The sequence below is a fragment of the Mesocricetus auratus genome, unplaced genomic scaffold, assembly GCF_017639785.1.
Source record: "Mesocricetus auratus isolate SY011 unplaced genomic scaffold, BCM_Maur_2.0 Super-Scaffold_100691, whole genome shotgun sequence".
Lineage (NCBI taxonomy): Eukaryota > Metazoa > Chordata > Mammalia > Rodentia > Cricetidae > Mesocricetus > Mesocricetus auratus.
This window is the reverse complement of record NW_024429267.1, coordinates 39,164,704-39,182,638: the sequence shown is the minus strand read 5'-3', so window position 1 is coordinate 39,182,638 and position 17,935 is coordinate 39,164,704. Positions and strand designations below refer to the sequence as shown.

The 17,935-nt window shown below is 36.3% G+C and overlaps 1 protein-coding gene across 2 annotated transcripts in view; it reads right to left on the bottom strand.

The window, feature by feature from the left end:
- Stag1 (stromal antigen 1) overlaps nucleotides 1-17,935 on the bottom strand; it is a 272,956-nt gene that overhangs the window by 60,615 nt on the left and 194,406 nt on the right. Inside the window, exons 14-19 of one of the 2 annotated variants that reach the window (XM_040740365.1) lie at nucleotides 12,661-12,775; nucleotides 6,757-6,874; nucleotides 5,518-5,621; nucleotides 1,191-1,283; nucleotides 1,004-1,093; nucleotides 622-861 (exon numbers count right to left, since the gene is read on the bottom strand). In XM_040740365.1, the coding sequence (XP_040596299.1) occupies nucleotides 622-861; nucleotides 1,004-1,093; nucleotides 1,191-1,283; nucleotides 5,518-5,621; nucleotides 6,757-6,874; nucleotides 12,661-12,775 (760 nt within the window). The remainder of the gene's footprint in view (nucleotides 1-621; nucleotides 862-1,003; nucleotides 1,094-1,190; nucleotides 1,284-5,517; nucleotides 5,622-6,756; nucleotides 6,875-12,660; nucleotides 12,776-17,935) is intronic. The other variant, XM_005072015.4, reaches the window with a different exon arrangement.

Below are 17,935 nucleotides of genomic sequence, written 5' to 3'. Positions count from 1 at the left end.
GATAATGAAAATCATGACTAACTTATATGCCATCCTAGAGCCTTCATCCAGTGGTTGATGGAAGCAGAGGCAGACACCCACAGATAAACACTGAACTGAACTCCTGGAACCCAGTTGCAAATAGGAGTGATGAGCAAAGGTTTCAAGACCTGGCTGATGAAACCCACAGTGGCAATTGACCTGAATAAGGGGGAGCTCATGGACCCCAGACTAGTGACTGAGAAGCCAGCATGGGACTGATCCAGACCCCCTGAATCTCGGTGTCAGTGAGGAGGCCTCAGCAATCTATGGGATCTCAGATAGTAGATCAGTATTTATCCCTGGCATACAAAAGGACTTTGGTAGCCCATTCCACATGGAGGGATGCTCTCTCAGTCTGGACACATGGGGGAGCTGAGAGGAGGACGGGTGGGTAGGTTGGAGTGACGGGGGAGGAGGGGAGGGAAAGGGAGCAGGGAGTAACATGTGAAAAAATTTTTATAAATTTTTTATTTCTAAAATAAAAAGACTAATACAAAAGAAAAAGTAAACTTTAAAAAGATTAATTTCTATAGGATGTGTAGTTTCCATAGTAATGCTAAATTCTGAAAAGGGTAGACATTTTTAAAAGGACTGACTCACATACTCAGTATATGCACCATCAACTTTATAACAAACCTCTTGTAACAGATCTTCCACAGAATGATTAAATCGATCTACAAATTCATCAATCAGCTGGCTCCGAGCGATATCAACTCTATTCTGGATGGTATACTCTTCACTGCATAAAATGCTGTAAGTTTTACTGCAGGCTTCTAGAACATCTGATTCTACATGTTTCTCTACAACAAATTTAATCTGTTTTAATAAAGCATCCAGGTGCTGAAAAGGAAAAAGAAAAAAGAAAACCTGTGATATTTAGATTAATAATGATTAAAAATCTGTCAAATAATTTATGATTAGTTGAAAATATAAAACCCAGTTACTAAAACAACTTTACTAGCAGAATTTAAGAATGTCTTACCTTTTCCATCCTACCCGTGCTATAGATTTCTAGATCAAAATACTGTGGAATTTGTAGCAAGTTTGCAACTTTCTCTGCATCTGCAGAATACTAGAGGTAGCAGAAAAAAAAAAAAAGTAACTACAATAATAGTGCAACAAAGCTAACTCAGGGGCATATTACCACAAAACTGAAAATAGCATTATACCTTTGATAGTAACATAGGAAGTGTAATTATAAAATGTTCAGTTAGTTTGTTTCTATCATCAATTTGAGTTTTCCTTTCTTTGGCTGTTAGCACCTAGAAATAAATGGAAATGATAAAAAAGTGTCATTTGGCAATTTAAAAATTGAAAATGCTAATATAAAATGATGAAGAATTAATTGGTAGAGGACATAACTAAGAAATTTAAGAGGAATATAAATTAAGTGCTAGGATAAATTTGAGTCAGAGAAATGTATGGCTATATTTACATAAATATGTATATCATCTCTGTTCAGTATACAAGCCTAGAAGACATCATAACCCAATACTCATAATCAAAGATTAGTGTCAAGATTCTGATCCTTACCAGTCGCTATTAAGAAACCATGGCTTGCTGGGTGGTGGTGGCACATACCTTTAACCCCAGCACTCGGAAGGCAGAGGCAGACGGATTTCTGTGACTTTGAGATCAGCCTGGTCTACAACAGTTAGTTCCAGGACAGGCTCCAAAGCCACAGAGAAACCCTGCCTGGAAAAAGTAAAAAGACAAAACAAACAAACACAAACTAAAAAACAAAACAAACAAAAAGAGAAACAATGGCCCAAGAGAGAAATAAATGATTGATTATTGTATAATAATTGACTGGAGGGCTGGAGACATGGCTCAGCCATTAAAGGTTAGGCTCACAACCAAAAATAGTAGACTGGAACCTAGAGTTCAATATAATTCCATTGTGGTCTCAATTCCCCGGTATTTACACCCTTGGCAGGTCTTTTTCCCATATTGAGTAAAGCTAACTTGTGTGATTAATATGATGTTACTGAATCTAACTATATCCCCATATTATTTCATGACTTTTTGAAGACTAGGGCATTAAAAATACAGCAGTATTCATCGTACTGTTCAATGACTTGTTCTGAGAAAGGTCAGCAGCCATGTCATAAGAACACTCAAACATCTCTATGGAGTAGGCATGAGAAGCTGTAAGATATCCTACCAAGCATTAGTCCACACCTGCCAGCCACATGTGAAATATGTATTCATGTATGTGAAATATGATTCATATATGTGGGTATGACTTAGAGCATTCCAGACAAGCCTGATGATAAAAATGTGGAAAACGCCTAAATAACAACTAAACCATTAATGAAATTCCAGACCCACACACATTTTGAAATAATGAAAGCTTATAGTATTAAGTCTAAATTTTGGAATAGCTTTTATATCTGGGCCAGTTTATTCTGAAAGAAAGGAGGTACAAAAAAGAGGCAACATCTGTGAAAGGATGAGAAATTAGCCCCGATTATTTGTCAAAGTTGGAGCAATGTATTCTTTTGAAGACTTTTATAACAGAAAATTTCAAAATCATTAAAAAGCTGAGTGCTAACCAGCATTCTGTCATGCTCGTTATGTCAATACCAAATATTTTCTCTGTAGAATTTTAAAACAAATCATATACAATTTCATTCTTGATAAGTATATGCCTTCGAACAGATAAGGACTTAAAGGTAAGAAGTTACTATTTCCAACATAGTAAGCAATTATACTTCAGTATCATTTCACATGCAGTCCATACTCTCCTTATAATTTGTTCTTTTTTAGGGATGAGGTGGGGGAGTGGGGAGAGAGGAGGGAGGAGGAACTGGAATGAAAAAAAATAAATTAAAAATTTTAAATATTATTCTTTTACAGATTATTAAAATAAGAATCCAAATAGTTACATTTGTCTGGTATGTTCACACATTCTTTCTTTAAGCCCAAATAATCCACTTCTATATTTTAAATTTGGCTAATTGACACCCTAGTGTCTCAACATATTTCTCTATTCCCATGTTTTGTTTTTAAAATTTCTATTTGACTATGTGTATGTGTTTATACTTTTCTATATTTTAATCTATTTATCTCTATATCACACACACATACACACGCCCACCTGAGGCCAGAAGAGGTCTCCTGGAGCAAGAGTACAGATGGTTTTTTGAGCTGACTGACATGGGTGCTCATGTTTTCTTGAAAATTAGTTATCTTGTTTACATTAAAACTTTCCTTTGCCCACAACTAGGCTCACGAATATTTCAGAAGCAGTTTTATTTCAGTGGTGTAAAGTTTAATTAGTGGGTTCAAGTAATTACTATAAAATTCCCCATCAATATTTCAGGCAATTATAGGCTATTGATAATTGTTGCCTAGACTCAATTTTATTTGGGTGATGAAATAGTAATATTCTAATTCTGCTATTGTCCATTTACTACCAATGACAATGACTGCTAAAAAAAAGTTTGTAAGAGCTCTTTTGTTACCTAGAAACCAATACATTTTAATTTTACTGGGCTTACAATATTGTTTGGCATTTGTGTTGTTCTCACCTACTGTTCTGATTGGGAGTCAAACAGAAATTCTACTATTGTTGTCCTCTTTATGTAAGTCTTCAATGCTTTCTACAGTGCCTCACTGCATCTAGATGCAGACCTTTTGTGTTTACTAGGCTTGGGTTTTGTTACACTTCTATTTAAATTTGTCAATCAATTTTATTGTTGCTTTTTAAATAAATGTTGGGAGGTTTCTGGCAATTATTCTCCTAAATATTTTTCTAACATATTGGGTATGGTGGTGCATGCCTTTATTTCCAGCACTTGGCAGAAGAGGCAGGTAGGTCTCTTTGAGTTCAAGGTCAGCCAGGAATACAAACTGAGATTCAGGTCACAAACAACCACCAAGAAATTTAAATACTTTTCCTCTTTGGAACTTTTATTACATGAATTATTTCATTTGATTATTCTACATATTTCTAGGGAACTGTTTGCTCTTTTTTTTCCAAAAATTTACTTCAGTTATTCAAGATGAATTTACTAATGTTCATGTTCAATGTTTTCTCTATAAATGTCTCTAAAAAGGTTCTAAAAACTTTAGAAAGTGGGGTCTAGTTGGAGGAAGTGAATCAGTAGGTCAATGGAGAACATACTACTAGTGACTATATGGAAGAATATATATATATATATATATATATATATATATATATATAGTAGGAACATTTATTGTTGTTTGTTTCTTGGATTACTATCTCCATTTATAAAAATCATGTTTTCCCTGTATATTTCTATTAAGTGTGCCACTTGAGTTAACAAAGTGATAACTTTTACCATTTGTCTATATTGAATCCATTCTAACAAAAAGTTTGCTTGTTTTTGGAGTCAGCACCACTCTGGTAAAATTAAACATCTTGCCAACAAAGATTGAAAGGAGGGGGAGCTATTGGCTATATGTTGTAAACATGGGGTGGGATGCCACCAAAAAATGCTTGCTGCTTTACCTATAACTTTTTCCTTTTTTTTAAAAGTTAAGGAAGGGCCTCATAAATATTGTCCTGGCTGGACTCCGAGCCCCCTTTTAATATCCAGAGTGAAGAATAGGATTACAATGATAGTTCTCCATACCCACCAATGGTATCAGGTGGCTATTTTTGACACAATTTTTAGTTTTACACTTGTTATTGCAAAAGAATTTGCTCATGTTTTCTGTATAAGAGAACAAAGTTTCTAAATTGGAGTATACAACAAAACTTATTAAATACTTGCTAAGTGTATTATTAGCCACTTACTACTGATAAAGAGACTACAGATACACAAATCTTCATCTATCCAAAGATTACACAGCTGCTAAGTAGAAGAGGTTACAAATGATGCAGCTTGCCTCAAGAGCCATTATGTACTTATAACAAAAATATTGGCCAGGCATGGTGGTGCATGCCTTTACAGGGATTAAAGGGAGGCAGAGGCAGGAAGATCTCTGCAACTTGGGGTAGACCAAGTCTACACAGTGAGTTTCAGGATACCCAGAGCTGCATAATATAGAGTTCCTTCATCAAAACATGGAATAAATAAATAAATAAATGCTAATATTTTATGTGCATGGCTGTTTTGCCTGCAAGTATGTCAGTGTAGCATACACATGCCTGGTGTCCTTGAAGGCCAAAAGGCATCAGATGCCTGGGGACTAGAGTTACAGACAGTTGTGAGCAGTGGATGTTAGGAATCAAACTTGGGTTTTCTGGAAGAGTGGCCAGTGATCACTGAGTCATCTCTCCAGCAGCCCTACCCCCATTCTGCACTTTTAATTATACTATTAAAGCAGGCATAGACACTAAAGGGATAGATATTTCTAGAACTTGGGTCAAGCAGATAAGACACAGCATGCATGTGTCATTTGTAAAAAACTCTATGTTTAGGGATACAAACACCAGTAAAGTGTCAAAATAGTCTAGACGGTTAATTACAGTAGCTGTACAGCTGTTAATTACAGCTGTAGACTTTTTACTGGCTGGAAACTTACTCTCTTGCCGGTACCTCTTCCCACTGGAGGATGTGCCTCAGCTGCTTGGCGAATTGTACAAACCATCAGCTCTATAAGAGCACTCTCTTGACGGTCAGACATTGCTGAAATAAACAAAACATGTAAGTATGAATGGTTTCATAATCATATCCTGAAATTAACACAATGATTTATTAAAAACTGAAAACATGAATTACTTACTAGGGAGAATCAAGGTGGACTCTAATTTTGACCACCGCCCCCATTTTAGCAATAAGTGTCGATCATTAACCAAAGAAAACCAATAAACAAACAAAGCATATAAAGTAAAGTAAGCCCTCTTCTCTTTTCTTATATCTCTTTTCTTTTGAGTAAGGAAATTCTAGAATTTTACTGTATTTTCTCTTACATAATTTCAAATCTTAAAAAAATTCGTTTTTCAATAAAAATTCTGTCATATACTTAAAAAGTTAACAAGACATTTTAATGCATTTTTGGTCAATGCACATTTTTTTTTTTTTTTTGAGACAGGGCTTCTCTGTGTAAATAGCCCTAGCTGTCCTGGAACTTGCTCTGTAGACCAGGCTGGCCTTGAACTCAGAGATCTGCTTCCTGAGTGCTGGGATTAAAGTTGTGTGCCATCATACACAGCTCATATACAGATATTTTAACTTATTAAATAATTTATAAAGTACAATTTAGTTCATGGGCTTATAATCTAGTCAAATGTTTCTATGCGTTTGATACCATGACAATGCTGAACTAAAGCCATCACCAAAACATATATATTTATGTGTGATAAATTTCTGAAAGAGAAATTTGTCAAAAAATGGGAATAATGTGTCAAAGGATAACATCTTGAGCTCAAGCCTCTGAACAGAGAGGAAAACAAACAAATAAACAAACAAACAAAGGAAGACAGGATCTTTTTTGTTGTATTTTTCTGTGAGCCTGGAAAAGGACTTTGAAACAAAAAAACTATTCTCACAGAAAAATACAACAAAAAAGATTCAGTCTTGAAAAATTAAGCATATTTTGTTTCTGAAGTCAGCAAATAGAAGACTTGAGTATTATGCGTATTATGCAACACATGGACTTTGGAAACACCTTGTGCATCATATTAGTTATGTTATGAGAAATTCTTACTACTGTAGGAATTAAGTTGTTACATTTAAAAAGACACAGGGAAAGTTTACACAGAAGATGTACTTATCAATGGAAACAAAACAAAGTGAAAATAGACTTGTCAAAATACTATACCTTCCTCTCCTTGAACAGGTTCTTCTAATAGCAACTCTGTCATACATTCCCAGTCTTTCAACAGTTCTTGAGAGCTCTCCCACAAACTGTCCACCAAGTAGGCTGCATGTTCATGTAACTAAAATTAAATTGAATGTGACCAAAGAACATTTAATAAACGAACCACTAATAATTTGGTCTCAACAGTTCTAAGAACCATTCAAAACAATAAAAACCCCACATGTATGTATGTATGTATATGGCACACCTGTAGAGATCATAGGACTGGGGTGCACCCCAGACCTCACATCACCCGCCTTGCTAGACATGGCCTCTTTTCCCTATTGCACAGGCCAGGCTAACTGGATCCTGAGCGTGCAAGAGTTTTCCACTTCTCATGCTCAAATGGAAGGTACTTTACTATCCTCCCAGGTCTCTGCTTCTCTATTTAAAAAGGAAATTATTTTTTCTCCCAGAATTCCATTTGAAATATTGGTATATCTTGTCATCTTAGTTAAGGTAAAAATTTTTAAATTACTCTCACTTTCCTTTTTCCTATTCTCATTTGTGTTTGCCTCAATGCACCTCTCATCTCACTATTTTCTATTGTCATGAATCTCTTTTTCTTTGAAAACTAAATTATCACAATAAATAAAATACGTAAGCTCATCATCTACACTTCAAATCAAATTTTCTTTCATAGCTAGTCATTAACCTTAAAGAATACACTCTTTAAAAGAAGCTCTTCAGGTGGACATGTAATGATGCTGGCATTGGTCCACATGCTAATAATAATAATGATAATATTAATACTTTCCTACCTTTGTATGAAAGATCTTCAACTTTTGAAGCTAATGATATCCAGCTAGCCAACACTTAGAATTTTATGTTTTTTAGACTATAGATCACAACTCATTTTGAGTTCTTAAATTAAACTCACTGAGAGAAGTCTAAAAAAATAAATCCACGTAGAAAAGCACATACAAAGGGTAAATATTATTTTAATGCTGGGGACTGAACCCAGGGTGCTGTGAATAATATGTATGATTCCTACTAAGCTACATTTCCAACTTAATTGCTATTTGTTATATATGCTTGTAACTTGTTCGCTTATCAGTAGTAGTATCCCTTAAAGTGTGGAACATCTTTCTAGATTTACTGGCTACCAACAGGTAGCTCTCTAGTAATTCAATATGCATTACTGATTGTTCAGTACAATCTCCTACAGTCTATGCCTACTTAAGAATTGGGCTTATCCACAGAGTCTAAGTTCTCACAGAGAATGGCAATGATACTTTCATAATCAGGGTACTTTCAGAATACATTCCTAATGATAAATGCCTCTTGGGCAACTTAATTTACTTTGGTCTGAATTACATCAAGCAATGTGCTTACACAGGTCCTCTGCTAATTGTTTTATTTTGGTGCCATACTGTCCAATGTACTCCACATCTTTGGAAAAGAATCAACATCTACCTCAGTTGTATATTCCTTCAGCTCTGCCAGAACCTGAGCAATGTTTGACTGAGATGTAAGAAGAATCATGACGTTCAACTTCTCTATTTTAACATAGATAGGATCCTTGAACTTCCCAAAAACAAACAAACAAAAACTATTTATTTTTTCCTTCAACATTCAGGCATTTTGGAAAATTAAGTTGTTATTCTTCAAGACAATAGTCTGGCTCTCCAGACATCAGTGTCAAGGGGAAGGAATACTTCTTCAGTAGCATATTATAGTAGTTGGAGTCTTTGGGTGACAATTCTAGAAATTTCTTTCTTTCTTTTTTTTTTTTGGTTTTACGAGACAGGGTTTCTCTGTACTGTTTCGGAGGCTATCGGTCCAGCCTGGCCTCGAACTCACAGAGATCCGCCTGCCTCTACCTCCCGAGTGCTGGGATTAAAGGCGTGCGCCACCAACGCCCGGCCCAGAAATTTCTTAAGGGTGTCTACTGCTCAAAGTACTATTGCTGAGTTGGCATGGTTGTCCAGGAGTTACTTCCTCACAGATAACAATTTTCCAGGTTATCTTTAGGGTTGTAATTTGATAGCCTGTCTAGTATGAAAATCTGGCTCCATTTAGTGCATTCATTCAAGGAAGTGAGAAGCTTATAGATACTCTGCTTTAGAGCACTAAGTTGCTGATTGCCTAAGACTTACTGATCTGACATGCTTCTCAGATTTGAATCTGCTATGAGATCCCATAGCGAATACAGAAATCCCTGATTTTCCATCTGCCCATCAAAAGCAGTTTCGACACACAGACTGCTGTCATTTTCTGAACATAGGAATCTTTGTCTTTCAAGCACTTCTTGTACCTTAGGGATATGAATTATGTTTTTTCATCAAATACCACAGAGATATTTTGTAATCTTGTCCATCTGGATGTCAAGGCTCAAATCACAGGACTTGGATCTTCACAAATTTGTTGACAGCCATGACAGTTATGTCTGGATGACTCTTGATATAGTTTGTTAAATAGAGGTACCCAAGCCTCTTTGCTCCAGGCTGTCTAGATACACTGTATCTGGAGAGAGAAGCTAACATCGTCCTGACAGAGTGGCAATCACTTTCTTCACAGCTTCTTTTCTCCTTTCTTTCTTGAAGGGGTGTGAGGGGAGCTTGAGATAGGATCTCACTCTGTATCTCTGGCTGTCTGGAAACTCACTAGATAGACCAGGCTAGCCTTGAACTCTAGAGATTTGTCTGCCTCTGCCTCCCAAGTGCTGAGATTAAAGGCATGTGCCCCTACACTCAACTGAATTTGGCTTTTAATTAAATGATTTCTCTCTTTTTAATTGGTTGTGAAGTACTTGAAATCAGTCATGATTCTGGATTTAATATGCACCAGAGGCAAGTGCAGAGAGGCAATGGCAGTCATAGAGCCTAGCCAGGGTGATGGTATAATGGGTTCCTTCTCACCATGATTCCTTCTAAATAGGTCTCACAATTGTATTTTTCATTTAATTTTATCTTTTGATGTATTTTTCTATTATCAGGCTTGCAGCACATTTTACTTCTTTATTAAATTAGAACATTATACTACAGTTTCAGAATTTAAAAAATTGCATTAAGTATCAGTCATACTTTTTAAGTTTCACTACAAAACTTTGGACTTAGTTAACAAAGATTCCTATGTTCCTGTTTTTCTTTTACTGTATTCAAATTTTATTCTAGAAAATATTCTCAATGATTTGCAATACACAGTTCATAGTTAGAAAATGTATCCTTTGATAATTCCAGTGTCCCATTCTCTACAGAGCTCCTGTTAGATACTGTAGTAAAACCGTAAATTAGTGCTTGCTGACTCTTCAGGTTATCTCTCAGACTTGAATTTTTGCATCTTTAATGTTTGAATTGCAGTTTAAGCTCTCTTCTTCTTTCATAAAATTTTCTTCTTGTACCTTGGGGATATGAATTATATATTTTCATCAATATACTGTCTTTATGTTTCTTTTCAAGTTCAGATACTGTTTGTCAGTTCATTTCAGGAAGTTTAGTTTCAAAACAGAAAGAGAATCTGTAATCAGGATTTCTGTCAGTGATACACACTTATTGCTAAATGCCCTGGACTAATAGTTCTAAAGTGATCAACAGGCTCCACCGTTCAGTGGCAGTCATTTAATTGCTATGTAAGTTATGTATTCACTCTGCTGCTTTGATCCTTAGTGTATATCTCAGAATTCTTTGAGCCAAGTCTTAGTTAATAAAGGAATTTCTAGGTTGTTCACGAGGATGTAAGTTACTTAGTGCTAAAGGGTTGTGCCACTCTTTTCTCATTTATATTTTATTGCTTTCACAGTTCTCATCCTTCTGGAAAGTGTTAATGTCTCTTTCAACTTAACTTAATTTAGCTGGAAAGTTTTGATGAAGGAGTTGATGAAATATTTCAATTCTTTTTTTTTTTTTCTGGGGGGTGGTGTTTAGAGACAGGGTTTCTGTTTGTGACAGCCCTGGCTGTGCTGGAACTTGCATAATGTATGGTCCTACTCTAGAGGTTCAGAACTGGCATTTTATTAGTAAGATGCCCCAGTGATTCTTAGGCACACTTAAGACATTATTCTTAACATTTCTGAATTACAACTCCCCTGCTGATTTTGTTTTACTCCCCCTTCCACGCCCGACAGGGTTTGTTTGTATAGTCCTGCCTGTCCTGGAACTCACTCTGTAGACCAGGCTGACCTCGAAGGCACAGAGATCTACCTGCTACTGACCCAAGTGCTAGGATTAAAGGCATGCATTACCACTGCCTGGCTCTTTATTTAATCTTAGTTGAAGAAACAGTGACAACAGTGATAATCTTTTTGTATACTGTGAATATGTGTCACTCTGACTGGTTTGACAAAAAGCTGAATGGCCAATAGTTAGGCAGGATTTCAGGGGCAGAGAGAATGCTGGGAAGAAGATGGAAGTCATCAGGAGATACCAGGAATGTAGAAGAAGCAGCATCGGTTTTAAAAAAGTAAAGGTAACAGTCACATATAAGAACATAGATTAAGCCGGGCGTTGGTGGCGCACGCCTTTAATCCCAGCACTTGGGAGGCAGAGGCAGGTGGATCTCTGTGAGTTCGAGACCAGCCTGGTCTACAAGAGCTAGTTCCAGGACAGCCTCCAAAGCCACAGAGAAACCCTGTCTCGAAAAAACCAAAAAAAAAAAAAAAAAAAAAAAAAAAAAAGAACATAGATTAAAAGATAGGGCTAATTTAAGTTATAAGACCTAGAAACAAGCCCCATTAACTAAGCTTTCAAAATTAATAAGAAGCCTCTGTGTGGTTATTTGGGAGATGGCAGGTGGGACAGAAAAATCCTCACACAGCAACTTTTTGTTCTAATGTCCTTCATCCTATTTTCTGCCTTTTATTTTTTCATTTTAGTCTTTATGTACGGTTTCTATTTTTCTCTTTTTCATTTTTACAGAATAGTTACAGTGCTGTCAAATTCGAATATTCATAGATCTTTTAGGTTTGTCTTCTCTGATATTTTCTACTTTCCAAATAATTTGAGTCTTAATTTTTAGCCCCTGCCTCCTCTTTTTGTGGTATTGAACAAAGCCTGTCACATATGAGGCAAGAGTCTTCTCACTGAGCTGAATGCATCCCCAGCTCTCTTTGTAGGGTCAAAGTTGTACAGGCTGGCCTTGAATTCAAACGGCAGCCTAGTCAGGCCTTAAACCTATGATCTACTGAACACATTTAATCTGGATTAAAAGTTTATGCCACCATGTCTGCCTTGACTTTCAATTTTCTTAACTTCTTTTGCAATTCTAATTTCATTCATTTCTAAACTTAACAGTTTATTCAGTCAGGGTTTCCTTATGATTAGTTTATTCTTTAATCAGTATCATGCCAGTAGTAGGAAATGCTGATTAAACTATCAAAGGACACTATAGTGAACAAATGAAACTCTGTCTTCAAAAACAGATATGCAGTGAATGCTAAGTATAAAATACATAAGTGATAACTGACTATACAAAGAAAATAAATGATGTGATCTTCAAACTAGTTAGAACTAATAGTTTGAACAGTTTGACAATGTTCACAACTTTTGTTCTTGATGCAGGAAATTTAACACAGGGCCTTGTGGGTACTAGGCAAATTTCAACCACAAAACTGAACCTCCAAGCCCTTAAAACTGTTTAACAAAATAGGTTAGAAGTTATAGAGAAAAATTCAACATTAAAAAAACTTAAAAAAGTATGTATAACTGGTATTCTGAAACAGTGTAAAACTTTAAACATACTAATCTATATTCGGTGTTGATACACCTCTATATGTATAGTCAGAATTTCTCACAAAAAGCAAAGTATGAAGAATTCAAAAGGTAGCCTCACAAGAAAAACACTTGCTTTCATGATTGAAGTGAACCCCAATTGTTTACAATGATCAAATGAGAGAAGGAAAGAAGAGTAAAATAAAACCTTTCTTACCTCACTTTCAAGGAAGAAAAGAACAAGCATCCTAATGAGGTTCCCATTTGGACTGTTCCTTCCTCTCCTCTTTGCTAATGCTTCCTCTGCTTGTGGGTCATGTCTGCTAAACAGCCTGGGAGAAACAATACAAACTCACATGAATAAAAATTTCAATGTGTTTTCAAAGCACAAATAATTTACTGTTGAAAAAAGTCTGAAAAAGATTATCAACCTAATTCAGTACAACTTATGTCTTTTTATTTTTTGAGACATGGTGTAGCCCAGCTTGTCCTTGAATTCTTGATGTTTCAACCTCAATTTCTCCAGTGTTGCACCTTCAGTCATGTGCTACTCTACCTGGACCTTAAATGATACCTTTACAGAGGCCAAAAATGGTCAGATTAGAAATATCTGACAGTTCAACAAGAGAAACCGTTTTTAGTGATGAATAGTAAATGCCTAAATATTCATTAAAATGTAAGCACTATTATTATTCTATGAATATTATACAGTCTAGTGAGTATATAATGGTAAATTTAGATAAAAATATTTATTTCTATCATAAATACATTTAACAAAATGTTGAACAATACCCCAAAATCTGCATTTTAATACTTATTCTGCTTGTATTCTTCTATGGTTATTTTACCTATTATTAAGAGACAGTATTCTTAATCTTAAGACCAACCATTCATAACAAAATTATATTAATATTATATCCATAAAATTTTTCTTTCAATAACAAAACTTCTAAATACAAGTAAGTAGGAATTGCAAGTTTTAAATTTACTATGTAGATTTATTCTAATAAAACAAAGTGCTCTCATTTTTAGGAGCTGCTCTAAGCCCAAGGGATATAGCAATGAATATGAAATTGGTTCTCGGGAGGAACTTTTATTCTAGTGCAGTAGTTCTCAACCTGTGGACTGAGGTCCTTTTGGAGTCTGAACAACCCTTTCACAGGGGCCGTATATCAGATATCCTGCATATCAGATATTTACATCACAATTTCAGTAACAAGATTTTAGTTATAGAGTAGCAATGAAAATAATTTAGGACTGGGAGTTATCACAACATGAGGAACTGTATTAAAGAGTCACACCATCAAGAAGGTTAAGAACCACTGCTCTAGTGGATGGAAATAGACTGGATAGTCTCAGATATTTTACAGAAAAGTAAGGAATAGAGACAACCACATAACATATGCAAGTTTATATATAAACATAAGGTTCTCAGAAAATAGATGAAATTTATAATGTTAAAATGTAGAATTTTGAAACAATACAGAGAAATCCTGTTTCGAAAAACAAAAACAAACAAAAAGAAAGAAAGAAAAAAAGGTAGAATTTTGAGACCTTCCACAGGGCTGGTCTCCCTGACCTCGCCACTCACACTTACTTCACAACTAGCCAGATCTAGACCAGTTCCCATATTCATTTAGTTTGGCTTCTCTTACCTTCGCTACAAATCATCTCTAGGTTTCTGCCTGGACCCTCCCTACATTTTCTAACTCATAGGCCCTACCACGCCACATCCAACATTTCTACACAGCCAGATCTACTCCTATATTCTAATCTTAGACTAGGAAGCACATCCTACTACACTAGCCAAATCCCCTTTGTCCACCTGACTTCATTCTGTTCAAGACATTCCCAACCTCTAGGCTCAACCTGCTTCACATTCTCTCTTCTGCACAGGACTAAAATCTAAATAAAAGTTCACATGTACAGATTTTATTCTAAAAACAGCAACAATATAAAAATCAAACCAGTAACTTCTCTCTAAAACCTAGCATTCCTGCAGAAATATTTGTCAACAAGAATTTCTGAGATGAAATCCATGACCCACAATTTAAAAGAACAATCACAAACAGCATCATAATATTATAAGAGGAAGATTACCATACACGGAATAGGGATGTCTTATGTTATTTTATTAGGGAGAAATCACTTACATGAGGAACCAATGACCCAAGGTGCTCAGACTGTCTCTGCTGATCTCCCAGAACCAACCAGAACCCAAGAGAGCTGCCTCTCCTACATCTTTACCCACACCCCAGGTATGCATGGTCAGCGCTGCAGGTGCCTAGTAAGATCCCTCCCTACACAATATAATTCAAGGAGCTAGTGACTGAAACAATCTAAGACATGAGAATGGAATTCAATAAGGAGATAGACACACTGAAGTGGAATAAAAGAATGCCTGCAACTCAACTAGAAAACTCAAAGGAAAGTGTTAGAAGTAAAACGAATCAAGCAGAAGATAGAGTACCAGGACTTAAAAATAAAAGTGGGATATAGATCATAAGAGCAAGGAATATGAAAAAATTAAAAACTCAGGAGAGGAACATATGTGAAATATGAGACACCATGACAAAACCAAATCTTTGACTATAGGAATAGGTGAAGGAGAAGAATCCTCAAAAAAAATCATAGAAGAAAGCAGCTCCAAACTAAGGAAAGAATCAAGAAACAAAATCCACCTACCTACAAGAAACACATCTTAGCTTTAAAGATAGGAATCTCCGTAGAGTAAAAGAATGGACAAAAGTACTTCAATCAAATGGAATCAGAAAGCAAGCAGGTGTCAGGATCCTAATATCTGATAAAATAAAACTTCAAACTAAACCTAATCAGAAGAGATAAAGAGGGGATACTTCATTCAATCTAATCAAGGGAACAGTTAACAAAAACATTACTATCCTAAATATATATGCACCAAATTCTGGGGTACCTAATTCCATAAAACAAGTACTGCTGGATGTAAAGGCACAGATTAAAATCAATCAGTTAATATTAGATGATTTCAATATCCCACTTTTTCCAATAGGCAGGTAGGTCATCTAGACAAAAAACAAATAGAGAAACACTAGACTTAATTGACAGCATACACTAAATGAATTTAGCAGATATCTACAGAATATTCCATCCAAACAGCAAAGAAAAACAAAAAAAATCACAAAACAAAACAAACAAAAAACACTCTACTCAGCACGCAGTAGCTGCTCTAAATACACTAGCTCTAAAATATACTACACCATGGAATACAAAACAAATGATTAAAAAAATAAAAAAGATGGAAATCACACCTTGTATCTATCTGACTACAATACAATGAAATTTAAAATCGACTGTAAACAGAACTCAAGTAAACAAACATACTAATGGAGATTAAAACTCACTACTAAATAATGAATGAGCCAAAAAATAAATCAAGAAATAAAAAAATGAACTAAATGAAAATGAAAACAACACAAAAAAACCTCTGGAAGACACCGAAGGCAGTTCTATAAGTGAAATGTATAGCTTTAAGTAACTACATAAAAAAAAAAAACTCCGAAAGTGAACAAATAAATGATTTATGATTCAACTAAAAATTTTTGGAACAAACAAGAGTAACCCACATCCAAATCCAGTCAACAGCAATAAATATAAAGAAAAAATAGCCAAGTGGTGGTGGTGCACAGCTTTAATCCCAGCACTCAGGAGGCAAAGGCAGGGGGATCTCTGTGAGTTTGAGACCAGCCTAGTCTATAAGAGCTAGTTCCAGGACAGGCTCCAAAGCCACAAACGAACCCTGTCTTGAAAAACCAAAAAAGAAAAAAAAATAATGAAAAAGAAGAAGAAGAAACAAAAACAGAACAGAAATCAATGAAATACAAACAAAGTGGGGAACCCCCCCACAAAGAATCAATGAATCTAACGGTTGGTTATTTGATAAGATAAAGTAAGACTGACAGACTCTTAGCCCAACTAAACAAAGAAACGACCCAAATGAACTGAATCAGAAATTAACAGGAAAACATTAGATCAGACATCAAAGAAGTTCAGATTACTATATGGGAGTATTTGAAAACAGTAGACTCCATGTGGAGAAGGGGGAACAGTCCTCCATTGCTAGTGGGAGTGCAAACTCATACAGTCACTTTGAAAATCAGTATGGTGGTTTCTCAGGAAAATGACAATCAGTCTACTTTAAGATCCATCAATTCCACTCTTGGACATATACCCAAAGGATGCACATTCATACCACAAAGACATCTGCTCAACTATCTTCATAGCAGCATTATTTGTAATAGCCAGAACTGGGAAGCAACCTAGACACCCATCAACTGAAGAGTGGATAAAAAAAATGTGGTATATTTACACAATGAAGTACTACTCAGCGGGGGGGGGGGGGGCGGGGACGACGACGACAATGAAATCTTGAAATTCTCAGACAAATGAATGGAACTAGAAGAAACCATCTTGAGTGAGGTAACTCACTCATATATGGACATTAGACATAAAACAAAGGATTACCAGCCTACAATCAACAACCCAAGAGAAGCTGGGAAACAAGGAAGACCCTAAGAGAGACATACATGGTCACCTGGAGAAGGGGAAAGAGACAAGATCTCCTGAGTAAATAAGGAGCACAGGGGGTAGGGGGGAGAACATGAGGGATTAGGAAGATCAAGTAGAGGGAAGAATAGAGAAGGAGAGCAAGAAAATAAATACTTTAATAGAGGGAGCCATTATAGGTTTAAAGAGAAATCTGGCACTAGGGAAAAATGTCCAGGGATCCACAAGGATGACTCCAACTAACAAGCTAAGCTATAGTGGAGAGGATACCTTAAATGTCCTTCCCCTAAAATGAGATTGATGACTACCCTAAATACCATCATAGAGTCTTCATCCAGTAGCTGACAGAAGCAGAAGATGAAATTCACAACCAATTACTGAGCCAAACTCCTGGAAGCCAGTTGTAGAGAGGGAGGAGCGATGAACAAAGGGGTCAAGACCATGCTGGGGAACCCACAGAAATAGGTGACCTCAACAAGTGGGAGCTCACAGACCCCAGTCTGTCAGCTAGGGGACCAACATAGAACCAAACCAGGCCCCCTGAACACAGGTGTCAGTTGGGAGGCATGGGCAGTCTATGGGGCCTCTGGCAGTGGAACTAATATTTATCCCTAGTGTATGTTATGAATGGGCTTTGGGAGCTCATTCCTAAGGAGGGGTACTCTCTCACGCTAGATACAAGGGGGAGGGCCTAGGTCCTGCCCCAAATAATGTGTCAGACTTTGGTGATCCCTCATGGGAGGCCTGCCCTCCCCAAATGAATGGGGACTAGGATGGGGGGAGTTAGTGGAGGGAATGGGACGGTGGGAGGGAAAGGAAACTGAGATTGGTATGTAAAATAAGATTTTTTTTTTTTTTGGTTTTTCGAGACAGGGTTTCTCTGTATTGTTTTGGAGGCTATTGGTCCAGCCCAGCCTCGAACTCACAGAGATCCGCCTGCCTCTGCCTCC